Source organism: Dasypus novemcinctus, chromosome 7 (assembly GCF_030445035.2).
Source record: "Dasypus novemcinctus isolate mDasNov1 chromosome 7, mDasNov1.1.hap2, whole genome shotgun sequence".
NCBI lineage: Eukaryota > Metazoa > Chordata > Mammalia > Cingulata > Dasypodidae > Dasypus > Dasypus novemcinctus.
In genome coordinates this window covers 133,914,762-133,935,130 of record NC_080679.1, presented here as the reverse complement: position 1 = coordinate 133,935,130, position 20,369 = coordinate 133,914,762, and the positions used below count along the sequence as shown (strand labels likewise).

The 20,369-nt window shown below is 68.7% G+C and overlaps 3 protein-coding genes across 3 annotated transcripts; 2 read left to right on the top strand and 1 right to left on the bottom strand.

Moving 5' to 3' along the window:
* Window positions 1-1,126: 1,126 nt before the first annotated feature.
* Window positions 1,127-19,313, top strand: LIMS2 (LIM zinc finger domain containing 2). Its single transcript, XM_058301179.2, is given in 9 exon segments — window positions 1,127-1,321; window positions 6,919-7,078; window positions 7,919-7,985; window positions 8,196-8,316; window positions 17,452-17,554; window positions 17,556-17,602; window positions 18,148-18,298; window positions 18,772-18,864; window positions 19,111-19,313. Coding segments are annotated over 9 exon segments (888 nt in total). The 5' UTR covers window positions 1,127-1,229; the 3' UTR covers window positions 19,165-19,313.
* Window positions 10,027-14,283, bottom strand: GPR17 (G protein-coupled receptor 17). Its single transcript, XM_004459310.5, has 2 exons — window positions 14,184-14,283; window positions 10,027-11,443 (listed from the first exon to the last, which is right to left on the bottom strand). Exon 2 carries the CDS (start codon window positions 11,416-11,418, stop codon window positions 10,402-10,404), a length of 1,017 nt encoding a protein of 338 aa, XP_004459367.4. The 5' UTR covers window positions 11,419-11,443; window positions 14,184-14,283; the 3' UTR covers window positions 10,027-10,401.
* On the top strand, window positions 19,276-20,126 carry LOC101426551 (LIM and senescent cell antigen-like-containing domain protein 2; the record flags this gene model as incomplete). Its single annotated transcript, XM_012525457.4, has 2 exons — window positions 19,276-19,373; window positions 19,830-20,126. Coding segments are annotated over 2 exons (246 nt in total), but the record flags the coding sequence as incomplete, so codon positions are not given.
* Window positions 20,127-20,369: the final 243 nt, after the last annotated feature.

Below are 20,369 nucleotides of genomic sequence, written 5' to 3'. Positions count from 1 at the left end.
CTCCTCTAGGTCAAACTGCACCTTCTAGCTTCTCAAGCCCAGGCCTCCCCAGGGGAGCGGCGAGAGGGCGCTGGGACCCTCGGCGCTGGCTTGGAGCTGCTGCCACCAAACTTTCTGCAGCGGCTTTCCCGAGCATTCAGCGGCGCCTCGGGGAGCGGCTCGCGCCCTCGTCCTCGTTCCATTTCGCCTCTCTTGCCCTCCAGCCCTGAGGCTGTCTTTAAACACTGTTTGCCGGCTCCATCGTGCTTTGAGTGGCACTGACAAACAGCAGTGCCCCGAGCTTTCCAGCTCCGTTCTGAGGCTGGCCGCCAGGGTGGCTAATGAATAGCTGCCCGTGTTTGCATTTGCAGGGCGAGGTGCAGCTCTGGGGGAGTGGGCCCGGCCGCCCAGTGCCCAGGGCATGTCCCCCACCCCCAGGTTTCCCCGGCCCGCTGCCGTGGGAGTGAGCGTTCCCACCAGCCTGTCTCCTCTGGAAGGGCGAGGAGGACAGGCTCCTGCCTCCTGAGCTTGCTGGGAAGGAGCTGCAGGGCCGGCAGCCAGCGAGTGCCCGGCTGGCTTCGCTGCCCACGGTGGCTGGGTGACCGCGGTGCCAAGGTTCAGAACGGACCTCAGGCCACCAGTAACCCCGCAATCCTTCTAGGTAAAGCTGCCTGGAAAACGGTGCCCGCCCTGCGGGCTGTTGGTGCCCGCTGCTTCTGCTCTCCCCGGCAACCTGGGGGTTGACCTTTCCTTTCCGATTTGGGGCTGTGGACCTCTTTAGGGTGCTTTGGCCAGCTCCTAGGGGCCCGGGCCGCCTGGGTCTCCTGGGGTGGCCGCCGCCCCCCCAGGCTCTCAGGGAAGGGCACAGGCGGACAGTGGGCCGGTTGGGGCCCCTTCCTCCACTTCTTAACCGTTTGCAGCCCCCTCCTGCCCTCCTCAGCTTGGGCGCCCCCACCCCCACCCCCGCAGGCGGGGACCTGCTCCTGCGGGTCCCCCTCCCCGGCCCCGGCTGGCCCCGGCCTGCCCCCGCCGCGCCGCGAACAATATCCTTTCTATCTGGCGTTGACTCCGCTGCCCTTTGGAGACCTGAGTGTGCAACGTGAGCTCCTGTCCAGAGCGGGGGTGGCGCCCGCCGCCGCTCCGGCGTCCGGGCCGAGGGGCCGCGCGAGGCTGGTGGGCGCGCTCGGGCTCCCCGGCCGCACCCCGCGGAGGGACAGACGGACGAGGAGGAGGCGGCGGCCCCGCGCGCCATGGCCGGGCGGCTCCGCGCGCTCTCCGCGTCGGGGCTGTACCGGCGGCGCCAGGACCGGCAGAGCGCGCTGCCCCCCGCCGCCGCCCCCGGGTAGGTGGCCGCGGGGCCGCGGGGACAATGGCCGGAAAGCGGCCGCCGCGGGCCTTTCCGCGGGAACCCGGCGCTTCCGACGGCGCCGCGCCCGCCGCCTGCGAGCCGCCCCGGGGCCCCCGCGGCGGGGGCTGCGTGTCGCCCGCTGCGTCGTCGGGGCGGGCCGGGAGGGCGCCGGGAGGCGGGGCGCGCGTTGGAGCGAGGTTACCCCGGGACCCCCGCGCCCCCAACAGCCTCTCGCGCGGGAGGCGTGTCATTGCCCCTGCATGGAGGAGCTGGGATTTGAACCCGGGTGCACACGCCCGAGCCCCGCGGCTTCCTCCGGGGTGGGATGCCCCTGCGCGCCCGGGGAGGGGCGCGGGCCGGGCACGACTCCCCCAGGCGTCGTGGGGAGGGGGGCGCAGCTCAGGGGTTACCCCCTCTGGGGTGGCACCGGGTGGGGCGGAGGCGGGGCTTGCGGAGGAGCTCGCGGACGTGCTGTTTGTCGCGCGTGGGGCTGAGGTGGGGAGGGGGCCGTGAGAGCGGCGGGAGACCAGGAGCCTCGCTGGGGGTGGAGCCTGGGGTGGCGGAGGTCTCCGCAGTGGAGACCCCCTGCCGCCGCCTCCCCCAGGGCTCGCTCCCGCTCCCTGAGCGCCTGTGGTCGTCGCAGGTTCCCAAGGGGGCGGGAGAGGCCTGCGCCGGCCACGGTGCCTGGGTGGAGCGTGGAGGGGAGGGGAGGGGACAGGTGGGCGGCGCAGCCGCGTGCGGAGCCACCCAGGCCGGGCCACTGGGCGAGCCCCATGCCCAGGTCGCGCCCTGGGGCTGGCGAGGCCCGGGAGCTCCCGAGCCTCCCCCGTGAGCAGGAGCCCGGGCGAGGGGAGCCAGGCCGGGGGGCGGCCAGTGCCGGCGCCCTGAGGGGCCGCGGGCCAGGCCAGGAGTGGGGTGGGGGCTTCCAGCAGGAGGGGGGGGCAACACAAGAGGCCAGACGACATGCAAGGAGCACGCGCGGGCCTAAGCTGGGAAACCAGGTTTCAGGAACCTTCTGGGCCTTAGACCCTCTGGAACGTTCCATACGCTTCCAAGCCGCGCACGGTTCTTTTTCTGTCGGCACCTGCATTTCGGGTTATCAGTGGGCTGTGTTTAGAGTGTAGCTGATCAGCCCTCTGGAGCCAGGGCAGAGAGGAGTAGCCAGGGCTTGGGAAGAGGCCTGCCCCCGCGGGGGGTCTCAGGTGGATTCAGAGCGTCTGGATGGTGTGACCGCGCGCGGAGCGCAGCCCCAGGCTCCTCCATAGACCTTCCCCACAGCGCCTGGTGGCGGACGAGGACTCCGAGGCTCAGAGAGGTCCTCTGAGCGCCGGGGCCAGGCTTGCCGCCCGGGGTGCCTGGCCGTACAGCTTGGCTGTTGGTTCGAGTCCCGCCTGGGCGGCCGTGCGCTCCAGCGCCGTCCCGTGCTTGTGTGTGCGCGGCCCTGTGGCCAGTCCCTGCCCGTCTCCAGGCCCTCAGAGCTGTCTCCCTCGGCCCAGGTCGGGGTGGGGCGGGACGGGGGAAATCTGGCACGGCCTCGCCGTGTGGTGCCTCCAGCAGCAGATGGGGCAGGACAGAGTCCAGTCCTGCGTGACCCTCAGCAGGTTGCTTACCCTCTCTGTGCTTCGGTTTCATCTGGAACCAGGGGGCCCCTCACCAGGCCCTGACACAGAGAGGCCCCTATCCCTGCAGCTACCTACCATTGTGAAGGTCAGTGACGCCGCACGCCAAAATCGGCTTGTGCTGGGGGTCAGGGCGGGGTGCATTGGGGTGCTGGGCGGGTTGGGAGGGAACAGGTGGAGCATACTCCTGGGCCTTGGCTTGCAGCCAGCCCCGGGCGGTCCAGGGGGGGTGGGGGTGGGGTTGGGCTCGTACCCCCCGGGGAGACCGAGCAGACACGCTCCCAGCTCTCGCCCGGAATGCGCGAGGGAGCCTTGGAATGTCCCGGTCCCCCTCCCGTTTCCCGGAAAACAAGGGCGCCATTGAGCAGCAGGACGCCGCCTGCCCGAGCCCTCGTGCTTCAGGCGGCCCGAGCGCCCGCGGCTGCGTCCTTCCCTCCAGGGCCTGGAAGCCGCAGGGCCAGCCCCGCCCGGCTGAGCCCGAGCCCTGCCCCGCTCCACGCTGCCCTCCACCCCGCGGGGACAGCTGGCGCTGGCCCCGAGGTGCGGCTCGGTCACCACACCTCATGGCCGTCCGTCCCCGCGTCCTTGGCCAGCGGGTTCTATCCGGTCCCTGCGCTCCCCCGAGCTTTCCTGAGCCTGCTTGGGTGGGGGGCAGCCACGCGCTCTCACCGCTGCCACCCGCGGTCCCAGGGAGCGGGCGGCCGCAGAGGGCCAGGCTGTCCGCAGCAGGGGGCTCTGGCTGACACGCCCCATAGGGCAGCGGCTGCAGGGCAGCCACCGAGGGCGCAGCTTCCATGGAGGGCGGGCTGGGGGTCCCTGGCTGGAAGCGGGGGGCAGGGTGCTGGGGCAGGTGGAGGGCGGGCCGTGGAGGGGCAGCGCAGGCTCGGGCTGAGGGCTGGCCCGTGCTGCCTGGGCGTCCTTGCCTGGTGCCCGCGTCACAGGGCTTCCTGTTGATTTCCAGCCGCCCCGAGACTCTGCAGCTCCCCTTCCGGGCCAGGGCAGGGGGGCTTCCTGCCTCCTCGGTGCTGCTGCAGGAGGAGAAGGGAGGCCTGGCCCAGGGCGCCCCCCGGCAGGAACCGCCCGGGCCACGAGGCCACCCCGGCCTTCCCTGGCGCCAGCAGCGCGGCCCTCTGACCCAGTGGCCTGCCCCGCCCAAAACACAGCCGGACGAACCCCCAAACAGAGGCTTCCCCGTGCGAGAAGCTGCAGGCTCGTTTATTACTTTACTTCAACCTCAAAAACAAAACAACAGACCAAAGGCGGCTTAACAAATGACGGAAGAGTTACTTAAAAAAAAAATCCTGCCAGGCCCATTTATTCTTATTTAATCCTAAAAACAAAGCTCAGTTGTTCCTCCAGTGTTCTGAAAGATGAACAAATGAGCACAGGTCAGTTTAAAGTTCTTGTTAGTGAAGAAATGAAAAAAACACACAAAACTGGATCATATTCCCATCTCATAACACTAAATCCCAGATTATTTTTTTTACCTTTATCATGTAGTACCTTCCTTGCCTTTGCTACAAAAGTACTACAGTCTCACTGTTAACTATAGCCTACGAGTCACGCTCATTGTGTTTTTCCGCCTATCAACATATTCTCAACACCTTGTAACAGAGGTACTTTCTTGCATTTGCGTTATTAGCCACGATCCTTGTCTACCGTGGAAATCTCTATGTTATACAGTCCTTAAGTTCTCGTCCAGCTGCAGGGTTTTGTTTTTTTTTAGGTGCTGGGGCCGGGGCTTGAACCCTGGATCCCACGTGTGAGAAGCCAGCACTCAACCCCGGAGCCACATCGGCTCCCACTGGTTGGTTTTTTCGTTCGTTTGCTTGTTTGTTTTTAGGAGGCACCGGGAACCGCACCTGGGGCCTCCCATGTGTTAAGCAGGCGCTCAACCACTTGAGCTACATCCACTCCCAGGCTCCAGGTTTATTGAAAGAGACTATTGAAAGGGAGCAGGTTGCTCTCGAACCAGGGAAACCGGAGGGAGCGCCTCGAGATGGCCGGCGGGTAACGGCAGCTTATAAAGGCGATCAGGGGGCTTTCACGGGGCTGGTTAACATTGCAGTTCCTCGTCACATAAGAGGGTCTTGCAAAACGGAGCAGATCTTCATTGGTTAGTGTAGTGCGCTTGACCGCTTTCAATAGGCTGTCCCCACCGGGACAGTATCACCAAATTACCTCGTGTGTGGGAAGCAGGCGCTCAACCACTGAGCTACATCCGCCCGGCCACTTGATTTTGCCCCACACTGCCTTGTGGGGCCAGCAGGGGCTGGGATGAGGCTGCTGGGCTGCTGGGCTTCCTTTTTGTCTTGGGTCCTGCCCAAGTCCTGCTGCCACCAACGGGGCCCCTCGCCTTTGAGGCTCTTATGTACCTAGGTGCTGGTGCAGCAGGTGGCCTGGGCACCAGCACACCCGAGGCCAGCCCTGGGCACCCAGACACCCGAGGGCAGCCCTGGGCACCAGCACCCCTGAGGCCAGCCCTGGGCACCCAGACACCCGAGGGCAGCCCTGGGCACCAGCACACCCGAGGCCAGCCCTGGGCACCCAGACACCCGAGGGCAGCCCTGGGCACCAGCACCCCTGAGGCCAGCCCTGGGCACCCAGCACGACTCGCTGAGTCACCTTTGGCCCTGGCCCTGCCACGGGGGTCCGCCAACCAGGGAAGAGAAGCCCCACCACCCACAGCCCACGCCGGGGGCGCTCCTCCCCGGCCCCCGCGGGCTGCCCTTACTCTCCTTCACGGACGCCTTCTCCATCCGAGAGCCGCCCTGGCTCGGGAGCGCAGGCTCCTGCCTGGCCCTCCTCGTGATTCTGGGGCTCGCGGGAGAGAACAGGCTGGAGGCACCGTGGTGAGGGCAGCACCCCCCGGAAGGCAGACGCCTGCCGGTGCCGCGCCGCCCCGTCCCGCGCCCACGGCGCACGTGCCGCGGCGTCCCTCCTCGCTCAGCCTGAGATCCCCCTGCCCAGCCTTCTGGGCAGCCGCCACCCTCCTCCAGGGGACGCTTGAGGCGAAACCTGCCGGCCACCCTTCCGGCCAAAGGCATGACCTCAGGGACTTGGGGGGTCAGAGTCGGGGGTTCTGGGGTGCCCCTGACTGAAGTTTGGAGCCCCACGCGGCTGCTCTGGCCGCGTCTCGGGGCCCCCGAGTGCAGAGCCATCAGGTGCAGGGCTGGGCCGGGGTGGGCGGCCGTTACCCCTGTGGTTGGCTGTGTAGTTCCTCCCAGAAGGAAGCCCCCCGCCGACCCCGGGGGCCGGCCTTTGCCCAGCAGCGATGCGCGGCTCGCCCTCCACCCCCGCCCTCCCTAAGGAGTCACACTCTCATCTTCTCCTGGATGGGGCTGCAGGTTTTGGGGGGCAGCTAACTCCCCGAGCAGAGGGAAGAATTCTGAGGTCTGCCCGTTCTGGGTTCAAAGCCGGGCACTGTCACCTGCTGGGCGAGTTCGGGCAAGTTCCTCACCCTCTCTGAGCCTCAGGGCATGTGGAACTCAGCGCTAAGCATACTAGCTCCAGGATTAAACGTGCCCCGGGCACAGGGTGCTGCTAAACGCTGAGGGACACGTCGGTCCCCCGCGTAAGCAGCCATAGAGGTGCCTCAGCTGACCCCAGGACCCGGACGGCCAGCCGGGGACTCTCCGTGCGTCCTGCTCCCACCTCCTCGCGCGCGCGGGACGGCTGTGGTCAGGGCCCCCCTTCCGCAGTGGGGAGCCTGGGCCCGGCGAGGCGCGCCGCGCTGGGCGTGAGCCTCGCTGGTGGCTCTGGGGGGGACGAGCTCCTGCCCTTGACCCTGCCCAGGTCTGACCTCCGAGAGGGAGCCGGGGCTGTGGGCGCGGCGGGCGGGCCCGGGGCCTGGGCTTCATGTCCACGCCTCACCGCGGCGGCGGGGACACCGGCCGCGCGGCAGGGGCCAGCGCCGACACCCCGTCCAGCACGTCCCTCGGCCCTGACCCCCGTCTCCCCCCGCCCCGCCAGCAACATGTCCAACGCCTTGGCCAACGCCGTGTGCCAGCGCTGCCAGGCCCGCTTCGCGCCCGCCGAGCGGATCGTCAACAGCAACGGGGAGCTGTACCACGAGCACTGCTTCGTGTGCGCCCAGTGCTTCCGGCAGTTCCCCGAGGGCCTCTTCTACGAGGTGAGCGGCTGGCCCGGGGGCACCCTCCCAGGGGGGGCTCGCCGTGCCTCGCCGCCCCGCCTCGCCTGGGAAACGGGCCGTGGACGGGCCGCCCCGGCCACGGGTGCCGGAGGAGAGCGCTCCCTGCTCACACCCCCCTCCAGGCAGGCTCTGGGAGGCCCCGCTCAGGACCCCACAGCGTGACGGGCGCGTGGTCTGGCGGGTGGAGCTCTGGCGGTCAGGCGTCTCGGGGCGGGGAGGGCACCCAGCAGCGGGCACAGCCGGTGCAAAGGCCCTGGGGTCGCAGCGGGCAGGGGGTGTCTGCGGAGGGGCAAGGAGGCCGGCGTGCTTGAAGCAGAGGAAAAGCAGGGGTGAGGGCAGAGGGGCCACGGCAGGGTGAGGCCGGGGGCTGGGGCAGGGAGAGCTGGGGTTCTCAAGAAGACCACCAAGTGACACGCAGAGTTCAGAGCTGGTCTCAGCCCCTCTCCCAGCTTAAAACGCCTCTCCACCTGCTATCAGGAGCGAGGCCTGGCCGCTGGGGCCTGGTCATGCGGCCCCCCAGCTCCTAGCCGTCTCACGGGGTCCCTCTCTCTCTTTTTGCATCCCCGCCCCATTGAACAGGCCCAACTCCAGGCTCATATCCTCCCAGGATCCCCCAGTCCTTGCTCTTTCAACTCTGTGCCACTTCCTCCAGGAAGCCCTCTCAGGGATGCCGCCCCACCCACAGTGGGGGCGGCTGCGTAAAAGGGGCCCTGCCTGGCCTCCCGGAGGGTGGACCCTGCCCCCGAAAAGGCCTGCCGGGGTGGCCCCAGGGACTGATGGGCGGCTCGCCCGTCCTCTCCCTCCCGGCTCCACTTGCAGTTTGAAGGCCGGAAGTACTGCGAGCACGACTTCCAGATGCTGTTTGCTCCGTGCTGCGGCAACTGCGGTAAGGGCTGGGGCGCCGGCAGCCCCAGGGGGCGCCGAGGGCTGGCGGGGCTGCAGCTCTCGGAGCGCGAGGCCTTGGGCCCCGTGGACCCGCAGGCGCCTCGGCCCGTGCCTTGGGGCAGAGGCCCTGGGGGCTGGGCAGGCAGGCGGGGGGCTGGGGGGCTGGGCCGAGGCTGCCCTGCCAGGAGGACCCCTTCTCCCCCCCCCCCAGGCGAGTTCATCATCGGGCGCGTCATCAAGGCCATGGGCAACGACTGGCACCCCGGCTGCCTCCGCTGCGAGCTCTGCGACGCGCAGCTGGCCGGCCTGGGACTCGTGAGGAGCGCGGGCAGGTGAGGCCGCGGCCCAGCGGCCCAGCGGCGGGGGTGGCGGGCCCCCCTTGCCGGCCCTCGGCCTGCGCCCTCGCGGCCGCCCGGACCCTGAATTCGCAGGTGCATCTCCCACCCCCCACGCCCGCGTGCTCTCTTCCCTTCAGCCCCTCCTGCCAGCGGCCTCACCCCCTGCGGTGGAGACCGAGCCCCCAGCGCCCCCGGATTCCCTGCCCCGCCGCCCCCCGGGGCGGCGCCCTTCCCGGCCCGGCTCCCGCCCGCGCACCTTCTCCAGCACACGCTCTCCCGCTCCCTGGGAGCGCGCCCCAGCCCGCCTGCCTCTGCGGGGGAGCGGGCGGCTCTGCAGCCTGCTGGGCACGCCTGTCTGCCCCCCACCCCAGTCTGGGCGGGGTCCCAGGGACCTCCACTTTGGCAGGCCCAGGCCCTCCCGGCCCCTCGGCCCCTTTCCTCATAGCTTCTCATCTCCCCCTGCTCTCGGCCTGCAGGACCCTGCACGCCCCCACCTCCACCTCCCTGCTCGAAATGTTGGGGGTCGTTTGGGGCTCCATCTCCCACCCTCCTCCCCTCCGCCCAGAGTTTTAAACTGCACGTGCGTGCTGGACCAGCCCAGGTGGACATGTCCACCCTGGACTTCCGCCCAGGCGTCTCGGCCCCCACTTGCCACCTCCTCCCCATGTCCAGTGGGCGTCTCTGGAGCACACTGGAGTCCTGCGTGTCCCCTCTCCGGGTCCCAGCCTGCTCTCCAGGGGTCTCCTCAAGCTCCCCAGAGCCTCAAGTCAGCCTCGGTTCCTCCCTTCCCTGCCGCCCATTCCGCCCCCACTCGCCCTCCTGCCTGGGCCCTTCTGCCACCTGCGTCCACGAGAGGCCCAGGGCTGGCCTCGCCGTCTCGGTGCCTCCAGCGCCCAGCCTGGGGCACCTGCCCAGGCTTCCAGGATGCGGGGAGCAGAAGGGCGCCGTGGCCAGGCCGAGGGACAGCCCCGGGGGCCCGGGCGCTGAGTTGCAGGATCCCAGGGCCACCTGTGCCCTGGACTTGTCAGGAAAACCCTGCAGGGGCTGGAAGTGGCTGGAATAGAAGAGGAAAGCATCGCAGGGTGGAAGGGGCGGGGTGCCAGCCGCGGTGCATCGTCTGCTCGGGGGCCTGGCCGGGCTTTGCCCCTCACTCTGCAGAGTTCTGGGGTCTGCCTGGGGCAGGCAAGGCTCGGTGGGGGTGTCGGGATGTGTTGGGGCGGGGGAGAGGCTCCCCCTCCCCCTGCTCCCTTCCCACCGCTGTGCCATTCTTGGGGTGAAGGGAAGGGACATGCTGGGGAGGCTGGGCTAACCCAGCACGACACGGCGAGCTTGAAAAGCCCGGCGACATTTAGGAGCCTACAAACAAGGACATGCGAGGGCCTGCCAGGGTGCCCCGACCGCGCTGCAGCTCACAGCTTGGTGGTCACGGTGCCGCGGGAGGAAGGGGTCGGGATGGCCGTGCCAGGTCGGGGCCGGGAGGGCACGGGCTGCCACTCTGGGGCCTGGCTCGGACCCCTGTGACTGTCCACTGGCGCCGTCCGCTTGAGCAGGCCTTGGGGGGGGGGGATGGGCAGCCGCGGAGAGGCCCCGGGGAGCGTCAGGCTTGCGTGTGGGTGAGGAGAGCAGGGGCACCGTGCCACGAGCCCCGTTGGCCTGAGACGTGCCGCAGGGCCCGTCGGTCAGCTTTACAGTCCGCAGCTCCTGGCCAAGGGACCTGGAGCCACCTTGCCCTCCCCGGGAACCGCCCAGCCCCCTCCCAGGCCCCGCTGCCCCTCCCGGCAGAGCTTCTGGGCCAGGTGGTGGGAAGCCTGGCGGCTGCGCTTGGAGAGAAGGCGATCTCCTGCTGTTCCGCGGGCGCCCGGCTCCTCAGCCCTCCCCGGACCACGGCCGCAGCTCTGTGGCAGCAGGGGGACGCGGCCCCCTGTCACCCGCCAGTTCTCCCTTTTGAGGGACTTGGGTCTCGGTGAGGACCTGGTGTGGCCAGGGCGAGGGCCCACGGCGACCGCGGCCGAGGAGAGGGCGGACCCCTACCCCGTGTGCCCGGCCCGCGCCCCCCGCCCCGTCCCCGCGGGCCGGCCCTCACAGCTCGGACTTGGCGCTCAGGGAGCTCTCCGTCTTGCCCTCGAGGCTGGGGGACGGCCCCGGGGGCCTCCTGCCGCAGAGCAGGTGGCACAGGCCCTCGCGGAACTTCTCGGCCACGAAGAAGTACATGACGGGGTCGAGGGCGCCGTTGAGGCTGGCGAGGCAGGAGGTGACGCGGTTGCCCAGGGCCAGCAGGCGCTGCGCGGCGCAGGAGGCCCGGCCGCCGTGCAGGCGCAGCACGTAGACGGAGCGGTGCACGTGGTAGGGCACGAAGCAGACCAGGAAGATGGCCAGCACGGCGGCGATCATGCGCACCGCCTTGCTCTTGAGCCGCTGCTCCACGCGCGGCCCCTGCCGCAGGCTGCGGATGATCAGCAGGTAGCAGGTGACGGTGGTGACGAACGGGAAGGTGAAGGCGGCCGCCAGCGACACCAGCGCGTGCTGGGACGCCTTCTCGCGGTACAGCTGCAGGCACACCACCGTGCGGTTGGTGCGCACCGTCTGCGGGCTCACCAGCAGCGGCGCCATGGCCACAGCCACCAGCACCCAGAGGAAGGCGCAGGCCAGGTGGGCGTAGAGGGGCCTGCGCAGCCACATGGACCGCACGGGGTGCACGATGGCCAGGAAGCGGTCGGCGCTGATGCAGGTGAGGAAGTAGATGCTGGCGTACATGTTGAGGTAGAAGAGAAAGCCGGTGAGCCGGCACGGGATCTCCCCGAACGGCCAGTGGTTCCCAGAGAAGTGGTAGACGAGGCGGGTGGGCAGGACGAGCACGCAGGCCAGGTCGGCCACGGCCAGGTGCAGCAGGAACACGTTGGCGGGCGTGCCCGCCTTGTGGTCCCACGCGAAGAGCCACAGGGCCAGCGCGTTGCCCACGAAGGCCAGGATGAAGTCCAGTAGGTAGAAGGAGGCGAACAGGAGGTTCTCCAGCGGCGTCTCCTGGCCGCAGTGCTCGGCGCCGGCCGGCGAGGAGTTGGCGAGCAGACCTGGGGCGTCCGCCTCCAGCCCGTTCATCCTTTGGCCGGAGTGGGACACCAGCCTAGAGGGAGCGAGCAGGCGGGTCACGGAGAGCCGGGCCGTGGCAGTCCCCACCAACCCCCCCCAGCTTGGGCAGCACCCCCGATGCCCTCGGGGTCGCTCCGGGCGAGTGTCCTGGACATGCTGAACTTTGGCAAAGAGCAAAGACAGAAAGCCTGGCCTGAAGCGGGGCCCGGGGGCAGGTGGTGGCCTTCCTGCTGAGCAGGGTGCCCCCAGCTTCTATGGGCCTGGGCTCAGCTTTCAGCGGCTCTGAAATGCCCCCGGTCCCTCCTCAGGTCTGCTCCCTCCGGGGCTCAGGGGGGAGAGCAGGGAACTCTGCCCGGCTTGTCTGGGTACCCCGGTGGTGGGCGTGGCCCCAGGTGGTGGGTGTGACCCTGGACGGCAGGCGTGGCTCTGGGCAGTGGGCGTGGCCCCAGGCAGTAGGCGTGGCTCTGGGAGTGGGCGTGGCCCGGGCAGTGGGCAAGGCCCGGGTGGCAGGCGTGGCCCGGGATGGTAGGCGTGGCCCTGGGTGGTAGGTGTGGCCCCAGGCAGTAGGCGTGGCTCTGGGCAGTGGGCGTGGCCCTGGATGGTGGGCGTGGCCCTGGGTGGTAGGTGTGGCCCCAGGCAGTAGGCGTGGCTCTGGGCGGTGGGCGTGGCCCCAGGTGGTGGGCAAGGTCCCAGGCTATAGGCGTGGCCCTGGGTGGCAGGCGTGGCCCTGGGAAGCAGGCGTGGCTCTGGGTGGCGGGCGTGGCCCCAGGTGGTGGGCGTGGCCCTGGGTGGTAGGTGTGGCCCCAGGCAGTAGGCGTGGCTCTGGGCGGTGGGCGTGGCCCCAGGTGGTGGGTGAGGCCCTAGGCTGTAGGCGTGGCTCTGGGTGGTGGTTGTGGCCGGGGTAGTGCCGCCTGGTCTGTTCAGCTTGCAGGTGCACTCAGAATGACAGTTGGCGACACATGGCCCCTTGTCTTCCCCAGGCCGGGTGGCTGCCTATTCCTGAGGGCCTGGGGGCTTGGAACCCAGCCAGTGGGTTTGATCCACCCCCTGGGCAGGCAGAAGGCCCCTCACCCCAGCGCCCTGCTCTCTGCTTCCATCCTCTGGGAGCCCCTGGCCCCCGAGACGCCCCGGGACGTGGCTGTCCGGGTCCCTGACCCTGAGCCTTCTGACCAGAGGGGAACCTTTGAACAGTCCCAGGAGGCTGACAGCCGGAGGCAGCCTCCTCCAGGGCAGGGCCGTCTTACCCAGAGGTGCGGGGTTCCACTCAGAGACCAGCAGTCCCAGGGCGCCCAGGCCAGAGCAGCTGCTGCTCGGCCCGCCCCTGAGGGGCGAAGGGCCGTTTACAGGCGACGAGCCCCGCTTCCGGGTTGGGTGCTCCCTGTGCTTTCCCCCAAGAGTCACCGGGCCTGTTTAGTTTTAGTCCAGTAAAGACACCCCAGGAGAGGGAGCGTCCCAACAGCCTGCTTGTGTTGTGGGCCCAGAATGGGTGGGGGTGAGCAGGTAGCTGGGGGCAGACCAGCCCCCGCCCACCCTCACCCACCTGCCCCCGCCTCGATTGCCTCTGATTGCCTGGGGTTGCTAACGGGCTCCTGGGCTCCTGCGTGGCCGCGCAGCGAGGGGCAGGGAGAGGGGCTTGAGGGGACGAACCATGCATTTCCTACTTCTCCTGTGTGGCTGCCCCGACAGCTGGGAGACAGGACAGGCCCAGGGAGCGAGGGACCCTCGAGGGCCCAGGGGTGGGGGCGCTGCAGCGGGGCTGAGCCTTGCTCCTGACCTGGGCGGCCCCTTCGGCAGGGCAGCTCGTGAGCACTGCCTGCTTGTAAAACGCAGCCCCGTTTTACAGAAGAGGAAACTGAGGCCTGGGGCCGGGATGCAGAGGGGGAAGTCAGATCTGGGAGACCCCCACGACCCCAACCCCTCGCCTCTCGGGGCCTGGGGCCGCAGCCGGGTTTGGCTTCTTCACATTGGAGGCACCCCCAGCCTTTAGCCACGTTGTGTGTGGGGCCCCGTGCACGATGCAAACGCGCAGCCCCTCGTTCAGCAGAGAGGGCCCTGGCGGGAGCGGGGGCCGCTCCCACAGCCCGTGGCCTCACTCTGGCCTGCTCGCGGCCACTCTTGTCAGGGAAACGCTTTCTGGCTGGTTTCCCGTTGGTCGCCGTCTCTCTGCCCCCGTTTCTCCCCCCCTCCCCATTTGACGAGTTTTGGTGTGGACATTTGAGATTTGGGTCTGCAGCAGGCTCCCGCTCTCCCCCAGGCCTCCCCTTGAAGAAATACAGGCCTTAGCGTGCAGCCGCTCGGCTCCCTCGGCCGGGGGCACCCCTGGGGTTCCCCTGGCACGTCACTGAGGGCAGGACTCCCCGGGAGGGACTGAAATGCAGCACGGACAGAGGCCTGGGCCGGGGGCCGGGGCGCCCAGAGGTCGGATGAGTGGACAGGCGGGCTGGGTCCTGGGTCTGGCAGACGGACCGGCGGGTCGCTGTGGCAGCCCCGTGCGGCCCCCGCCTGGGGTCTAGCCCTCGCCCCCCCCCTCCTGACCTCTCCTCCGCAGCAGATGCCTTCCTCCAGCACCTGCTGGGGCCAGGGCGGCCGGGGCCACTGGAGCAGGGCGGCCCCTGCCCGCTCCGATGCGGCGAGTCGCTGGCCCTCCCCCCAGCCCCGGGCGCCGGGGACAGGCTGGCCCCTTCGTGGGCTGACCCACGCGGGTGCTGGCATCACAGAGGCGGCGGCTCCGGGACCCCCGCCCCCCCCGCGCCGCCCCACCCGCCCACCTTTACCTCTCACGGTCGGTCGTTGGTCTGTCCGGGCGGAAAGGGAGGTGACGGGGCTGCGGGGCGCTGGAGCCGGGAGCGCGGCAGCTGGCGGTGGGCGCGGGCGGCGGGGCGGGAGGCGGGCTATTTAAGCAGGGGCGGGAGGCGGCAGCACCTCCGGCCCTGAAAGGCCGCCTCATCGCCCAGGGGCCCCTCGTGCGACGCGGGGCCCCCCGACGGCCGCCCCTGCTGCCCAGGGCCGTGAATACCCCAGTGTCCCGCACGCCCCCCTCCCCAGCAGCTTCACAGAGGCCGAGTGTGACCGTCTTCGCAGCCGCGGAGCGGGCGAGGGCCGGGCCGGGGGGCTCTGCGGGCATTGAGGGACACAACGTGGCGTTTCAGGAGGGCCTCGCTTCCTGGGGCGGGGGCCCGGAGGGGGTGCGCAGCGGGCGGTGCTCCCAGGCCCGCCCGGGCGGACGCGGCGGGGCTCTTGTGAATGGGGTGGACGGTGGGGGGGTCCTGTCGGCGGAATGAGAGAGGGCTCTTTCAGGACCCTGGCTGGAGGGTCCTTGTGTCCTGCCCCGTATAATTAGGCCCCGCTCGGGCGCGCGGAATAAATCGCGGCCTTTATCTGGCGCAGGGCACAGCTGCAGGCGGCCGCATAATGGGGCGCTGTCTGTGCCCGTGGGGACGTGGCCGGGCCCAGGGGCCTGGCCGGCGCCTGTGCTGCCCCATCTGGGGACGGGGGCCCACAGAGCGGGCCGCTGCTGCCCCTGGCCTCGGGAGACACCTGGTCGTCGGGGCGAGAGCTGAGCCTCCCCCAAGCGACCTGTCCCGGCCCGGGGGGCACCCAGCTGCCCGCTCTAGTTTCAAAAGATGCTTAGGTGTTGTTAGAACAATGAAAAGTGTCCATGCTGCGTTTGGGGTGTAATTGCCACTTCTTCTCCCCCAACACACACAATCCTGTGCAGTTGGGATTATAGTCCTGTTTTACAGATGAGGAAACCGAGGCTCAAAGAGGTTAAATAACGTGCCCCATGAGACCCACAGCTAGGAAGTGGCAGAGCTGAGATTGGAGGCCAAGCATGTTTGCTCCAAAACTTGTGTTTTTGGTTGGGTGGGTTTCTTTTTTTTTTTTTTTTAAGACTTATTTTATTTATTTCTCTCCCTTCCCCCTCGTTGTCTGATCTGTGTCTATTCACCATGTGTTCCTCCGTGTCCGCCTGCATTATCCGGTGGAACTGGGAAACTGCGTCTCTTTTTTTGTTGCATCATCTTGTTCCATCAGCTCTCCGTGTGGGTGGCGCCATTCCTGGGCAGGCTGCACTTTCTTTCACGCTGGGCGGCTCTCCTTACGGGTTGCACTCTTTGCGCGTGGGGCTCCCCTACGCGGGGGCACCCCTGCATAGTGCGGCACTCCTTGCGTGCAGCAGCACTGCGCATGGGCCAGCTCCACACGGGTCAGGAGGCCCTGGGGATCGAACCCTGGACCCTCTGTATGGTAGATGGACGCTCTATCAGTTGAGCCACGTCCGCTTCCCTCCCTCTCACGTCAATGCTAGAATTTTCAGGTTTCATTTTAATTCTCCCTGGAAGAAAATCCTTGAGATTGTCTTTAGATCTGCTGATAGGGTCGAGTCTGTCGAGAAAATGTTTCTCATCTGGGGTGCCCTCAAGAGAGGCAGTTCCTCAGTTCCATCTCACTTGGGAGCCAACGGGGTGTGTGGGGTGAGTGTGCGTACAGTGTACATACAGGTATGGGGTGCATGGGTGTGAGGTGGGGGGGCCATGGGGGTGCAGGTGTGGGGGTGCAGTTGCAATGAATGCAGGTGTGTAGGAGCAATAGGTGTGCAACAGGTGTGGGTGTGCAATGGGTGTGCAGGTGTAATGAGCATGCAGGTATGGGGGTGCAGTGGGGGTGCAGGATGGGAGTGCAATGGGTATGTAGGTATGGGGGTACGACGGGTCGGTGCAGGCTAAGGGGAGCCACAGGGCGGGAGTGCGCAGGGACAGGTGTGGGGGTGCAGCCGCGCAGGCTGGGGCCCGGGAGAACAGGCTGGCGCTGGGCTGAAGCAGACCCGCTTCTGGGGCGATGGCTGGTGACGGCTGCCAGGGCAGAGGTCCCTGCAGAGAGCTCGGGGGGAGCGGAGCCCTCTAGAGCACCTACGCTCACGTTATTCCACATGGGCTGAATGTTGCTCTGTTGCTAAGGAGTCACCAAACCCCCGAGCGGGCATCTGGGGAGTAGACGCGCCCGTGGACGATGAGATGCAGAGGGGTCTATGACAGGGAGGGGCATGCAGGGTGGCCAAGAGCCTGGGCTGGAGGGCGGCACCGGGCGAGGGGGTGGGAGGGGAAAGGACAGGGCCAGACCCTCACCGTGGCCGTGGACTGCCCATGTGGGCTGCCAGCCGTGGGTGAGGGCTGGGGTCCCGGGTGGGAGGCCTGGCCCTGGTCTCGGCCTGGACACACCCGCCTGGACAGATGCCCCTGCCCGTCCCTCCCTCCCTCACCAAGGCATTCCCTCCCACGTGTGCGCCACGGCTTATCCGGCCGCCCTGCGGGGGCACGCGGGCATTGGGGGGGGGTCCTCAACTCTGCGCCCCAGTGGGGAGGAAAGAAAGGCGGCAGGTGTGGCTGTCAGCGTGCCTGGAAAGAGAGCCCCGCGGCCTGAGCGGGTCCTGGATCGGGGTGCTGCGTCGAGACGTCTGTGCATCTTTGCTTGGGGACCCGCAGAGTGGAGGCTCCAGCCACCTCTGAGGTCCAAAGAGAACCGTGTTGGTTTTGGGCCGGCGGAGCCCCAGCTGCTGCCCGACGCAGGGCGCAGCCCCAGACGCCACTTTGAGGTCGCGACAAGAAAGGCTCTGTGGGGCGTTGCTGCGGGCGGGGGCTTGGGGTCTGACACAGCCGGGCTTTTGTCTGCAGACAGTAAGGGTCTGTGTCCGCTCTGGCCCTTCTGCCTCTGTCTGGCCCTTCTGCCTCTGTTAAAAGATGCCGAACCGTGGAGCTAATGTCCACGAATGTCGTGAAATGTCTACTGTAGTGCGGTGGGCTCCACAAAGTGGAAGGAGGAAAAGATCACGTTGGCCCAAAGCAGGCAGACGTGCACGTGGGGTGCCGCCTTCCAGGTCTGGCCTCGCCGCCAGCCCGCTCCCCTCTCCTGCTGGGTGGGCCCCTTATGGGCGCTCGGGCGTCCCTGTGCTGGAGGTGGCCCAGGCCGGGCGGGGTGTGGGGTGGGGAGTGGGTGTGGGCAGTCGCCCCCTACGCTCCGCCTCTCTGCCCACGCCCTCCACAGGCACCTCTGCCGGCCCTGCCACAACCTCGAGAAGGCCAAGGGCCTGGGCAAGTACGTCTGCCAGCGCTGCCACCTGGTCATCGACGAGCAGCCCCTCATGTTCCAGAAACGACGCCTACCACGCGGACCACTTCAGCTGCACCCACTGTGGGTCCGTGCAGCGGGGGCCGCAGGCCTCGGGGCCGCGGGGGGGTGGGCGGTGGGGCGGGGGAGGGGCGGGGAGTGGGGCAGGAGGGGCACCTAGAGAGCGCCTTGCAGGACTGGGCTTCAGGGTGGAGGGGAGGAGGGGCGGGCCTTAAGCCCCCCGTATGAGAAAGCCCACCTCTGTTGCAAGAGGCACCTGTGAAGTGACTTGAGACTGGGGTGGGGCGGGAGTGGACCCCTGGGCTGTGGAAGATCGACAGCTCGGGTGAAGCTGGCAGGGAAACCGAGTCAGGGCAAGCGTGTAGCAAGCTCCCCGAGGAGGGCTGGAGTTGGAGGAAAAGGGGGCGGCCCTGCCAGCTGTCCCAGCGTCGGCGTGGGGGAGGCAGGGGGCGAGGGGGCAGACACGGGCAGTCTTCGGCGGGCTCCGCTCCAGGCCTGTCTGGAGACAGGAAACCTCAAAGGGACTGGAGATCAAAGGAGCGGCTGCCGGGACAGAGGGTTCTGGGCGGGCGGCGGGGCGGGCGGGGTGGCAGCGGGCGCCTTGCTTTCCAGGAAGGAGCTGACGGCCGAGGCCCGCGAGCTGAAGGGCGAGCTCTACTGCCTGCCCTGCCACGACAAGATGGGCGTCCCCATCTGCGGGGCCTGCCGCCGGCCCATCGAGGGCCGTGTGGTCAACGCGCTGGGCAAGCAGTGGCATGTGGAGGTGAGTGCGGCTGGTGCAGCGCCGGGCCATGCTCAGGACGGAGGCCACGCATCATCGGCCACCGTCACGCGGCCCGTCCACGCCCCCAGCCCCCAAGGGGGGTGCTTTGAGCAGGGACCTTCCTGGTCGGCGCTGCCCCTCTGGGGGCCCCGGTGCAAAGACAGGGCCGGAGTGCAAAGGCCACAGCTCGGTGGCCATGTCTCTTTGCTCGTCCCCTCCTGGCATTCTAGAAGATTCCAAAATCCTGAGAAAGCGGCGGGAGGGTCCCACCTGGATGGGGAGGTTGGGCACCCCACGTGGGCACCCTGGGTGCTCTGGCAGGGAGGTCTGCTGCCCCCGCCCCGATGGCCTGCTGGTGTCTTCCCGGAAAGCTCTGCCTGCAGTGGCCGGCCTGAGAAGGCCCTGCCGGAGGCCGTGGGGGGCCCGGCCCCCAGGTGTGGGCTGCAGCCCTGATCCTGCCCCCCGCCCTGCAGCACTTTGTCTGTGCCAAGTGCGAGAAGCCGTTCCTGGGGCACCGGCACTACGAGAAGAAGGGCCTGGCCTACTGCGAGACCCACTACAACCAGGTGGGCGCGGGGCTGCGGGTGCTGGGAGCGGGAGCCGCCCCGCCCCGCCCGCAGCGCCCCTGGGGACCCCGCTGCATGGTGCCCGACCGGCTCAGACACCTCTAGAGCCTGGAGGCCTCCCAGGGCACCCCCAGAGCCTGGGGGCCCTTGGGGGGAGCCGCGCCCAGGCCTGTGGCACTCTGGGGGGCCGACTCTAAGGAGCAGGGGTGCCTGCGCGGGGTGACGCCCTGCTCTGCTCGCCCGCAGCTCTTTGGGGACGTCTGCTACAACTGCAGCCACGTGATCGAGGGGGGACGGTGAGGCTCTCTCTGTGTCCCACGCCCCCCCGCCGCGCCGGGTCCCGCAGCTGCGGTCCCAGCTGGCCCTGGCTTTGCACAGCTGGGCCTGGGACGGGCCCGGGCGCCCCGCTGAGCCCCCACCCTCGCCCTCACAGTGGTGTCGGCTCTGAACAAGGCCTGGTGTGTGAGCTGCTTCTCCTGCTCCACCTGCAACAGCAAACTGACCCTGAAGTAAGCAGGCGGAGCGCGCGCTCTGCAGCCTTCCTCGGCCCCCTCCTGCCGCGGCCAGGACTCGGGGGACGTGTGCATGGCCCCCAAGGCCAGGAAGGTGGCGTGTGGGCTGGCTGAGACCGCAGGGGCATGGGGAGGGGTCCCTGGGCACTGGGGGAGGGAGGGGCATTCCAGCGGGGGGAGCAGCACGCGCAAAGGTGAGCGAGCTGGCCGGCTCCTCCGGGAAGCGCCGGGTGCAGCAGGGAGCCACGGAGGGCTCCAGAGAGTCGGAATCCGGGAGAAGCCTCTCGGGGAGCAGGGGGGCCCCGAGGCGCACCCCTGCAAGGCTGCCTCCGGCCTGCTGGCGTGGAGGGGCCGAGGCGGGGAGGCCCGGGGCCGTCCACCGCTCTGCCTCCCGTCCACCGCTCCCGGGCCTCCCCGAGCCGCCTCCTGATGGCCGTGTCCCCACCCCGCAAGGAACAAGTTTGTGGAGTTCGACATGAAGCCTGTGTGCAAGAGGTGCTACGAGAAGTTCCCGCTGGAGCTGAAGAGGCGGCTCAAGAAGCTCTCGGAACTGGCCTCCCGCAAGGCGCACCCCAAGGCCGGGAACCCCAGCTCTGCCTGAGGCGCCCCTGCCGGCCCCCGTCCCCGCCCCGCTCCCCCTCCTCCCCAAGGATGCTGCCCCCTGGCCCCTCAGCTGACCTTCGCTGCTACTTGCCCCCCACCCTCCCCTTGTCCCTCCTGCCCCTTCTTGCTCTCTCTCGTCGTCACCTCCACCACTGACCCCTGCCTTCTCCTGAGTTCTCACTTTTCTCTCTCCCGCTACCTGGGAGGGGGGAGCCTCAGAGGGGGGAGCCTGGACCCACACCCACACTTGGCCGCCACCGCAGCCACTGCCACTGGCGTCTGCCCTGCGTCTGCCCACGGCCTGTCGTCCCTGCCCATCCCTCCCCGTCCCTCCCCCAGGGGACTCGCTGGCACGGCGTCTCCGTGGGAGCTTGGCCAGCCCCTACGTCC

Excerpts from the sequence above, each read along its gene's own strand:
- GPR17 (XM_004459310.5), bottom strand. The coding sequence starts at position 11,418 with ATGAACGGGCTGGAGGCGGACGCCCCAGGTCTGCTCGCCAACTCCTCG.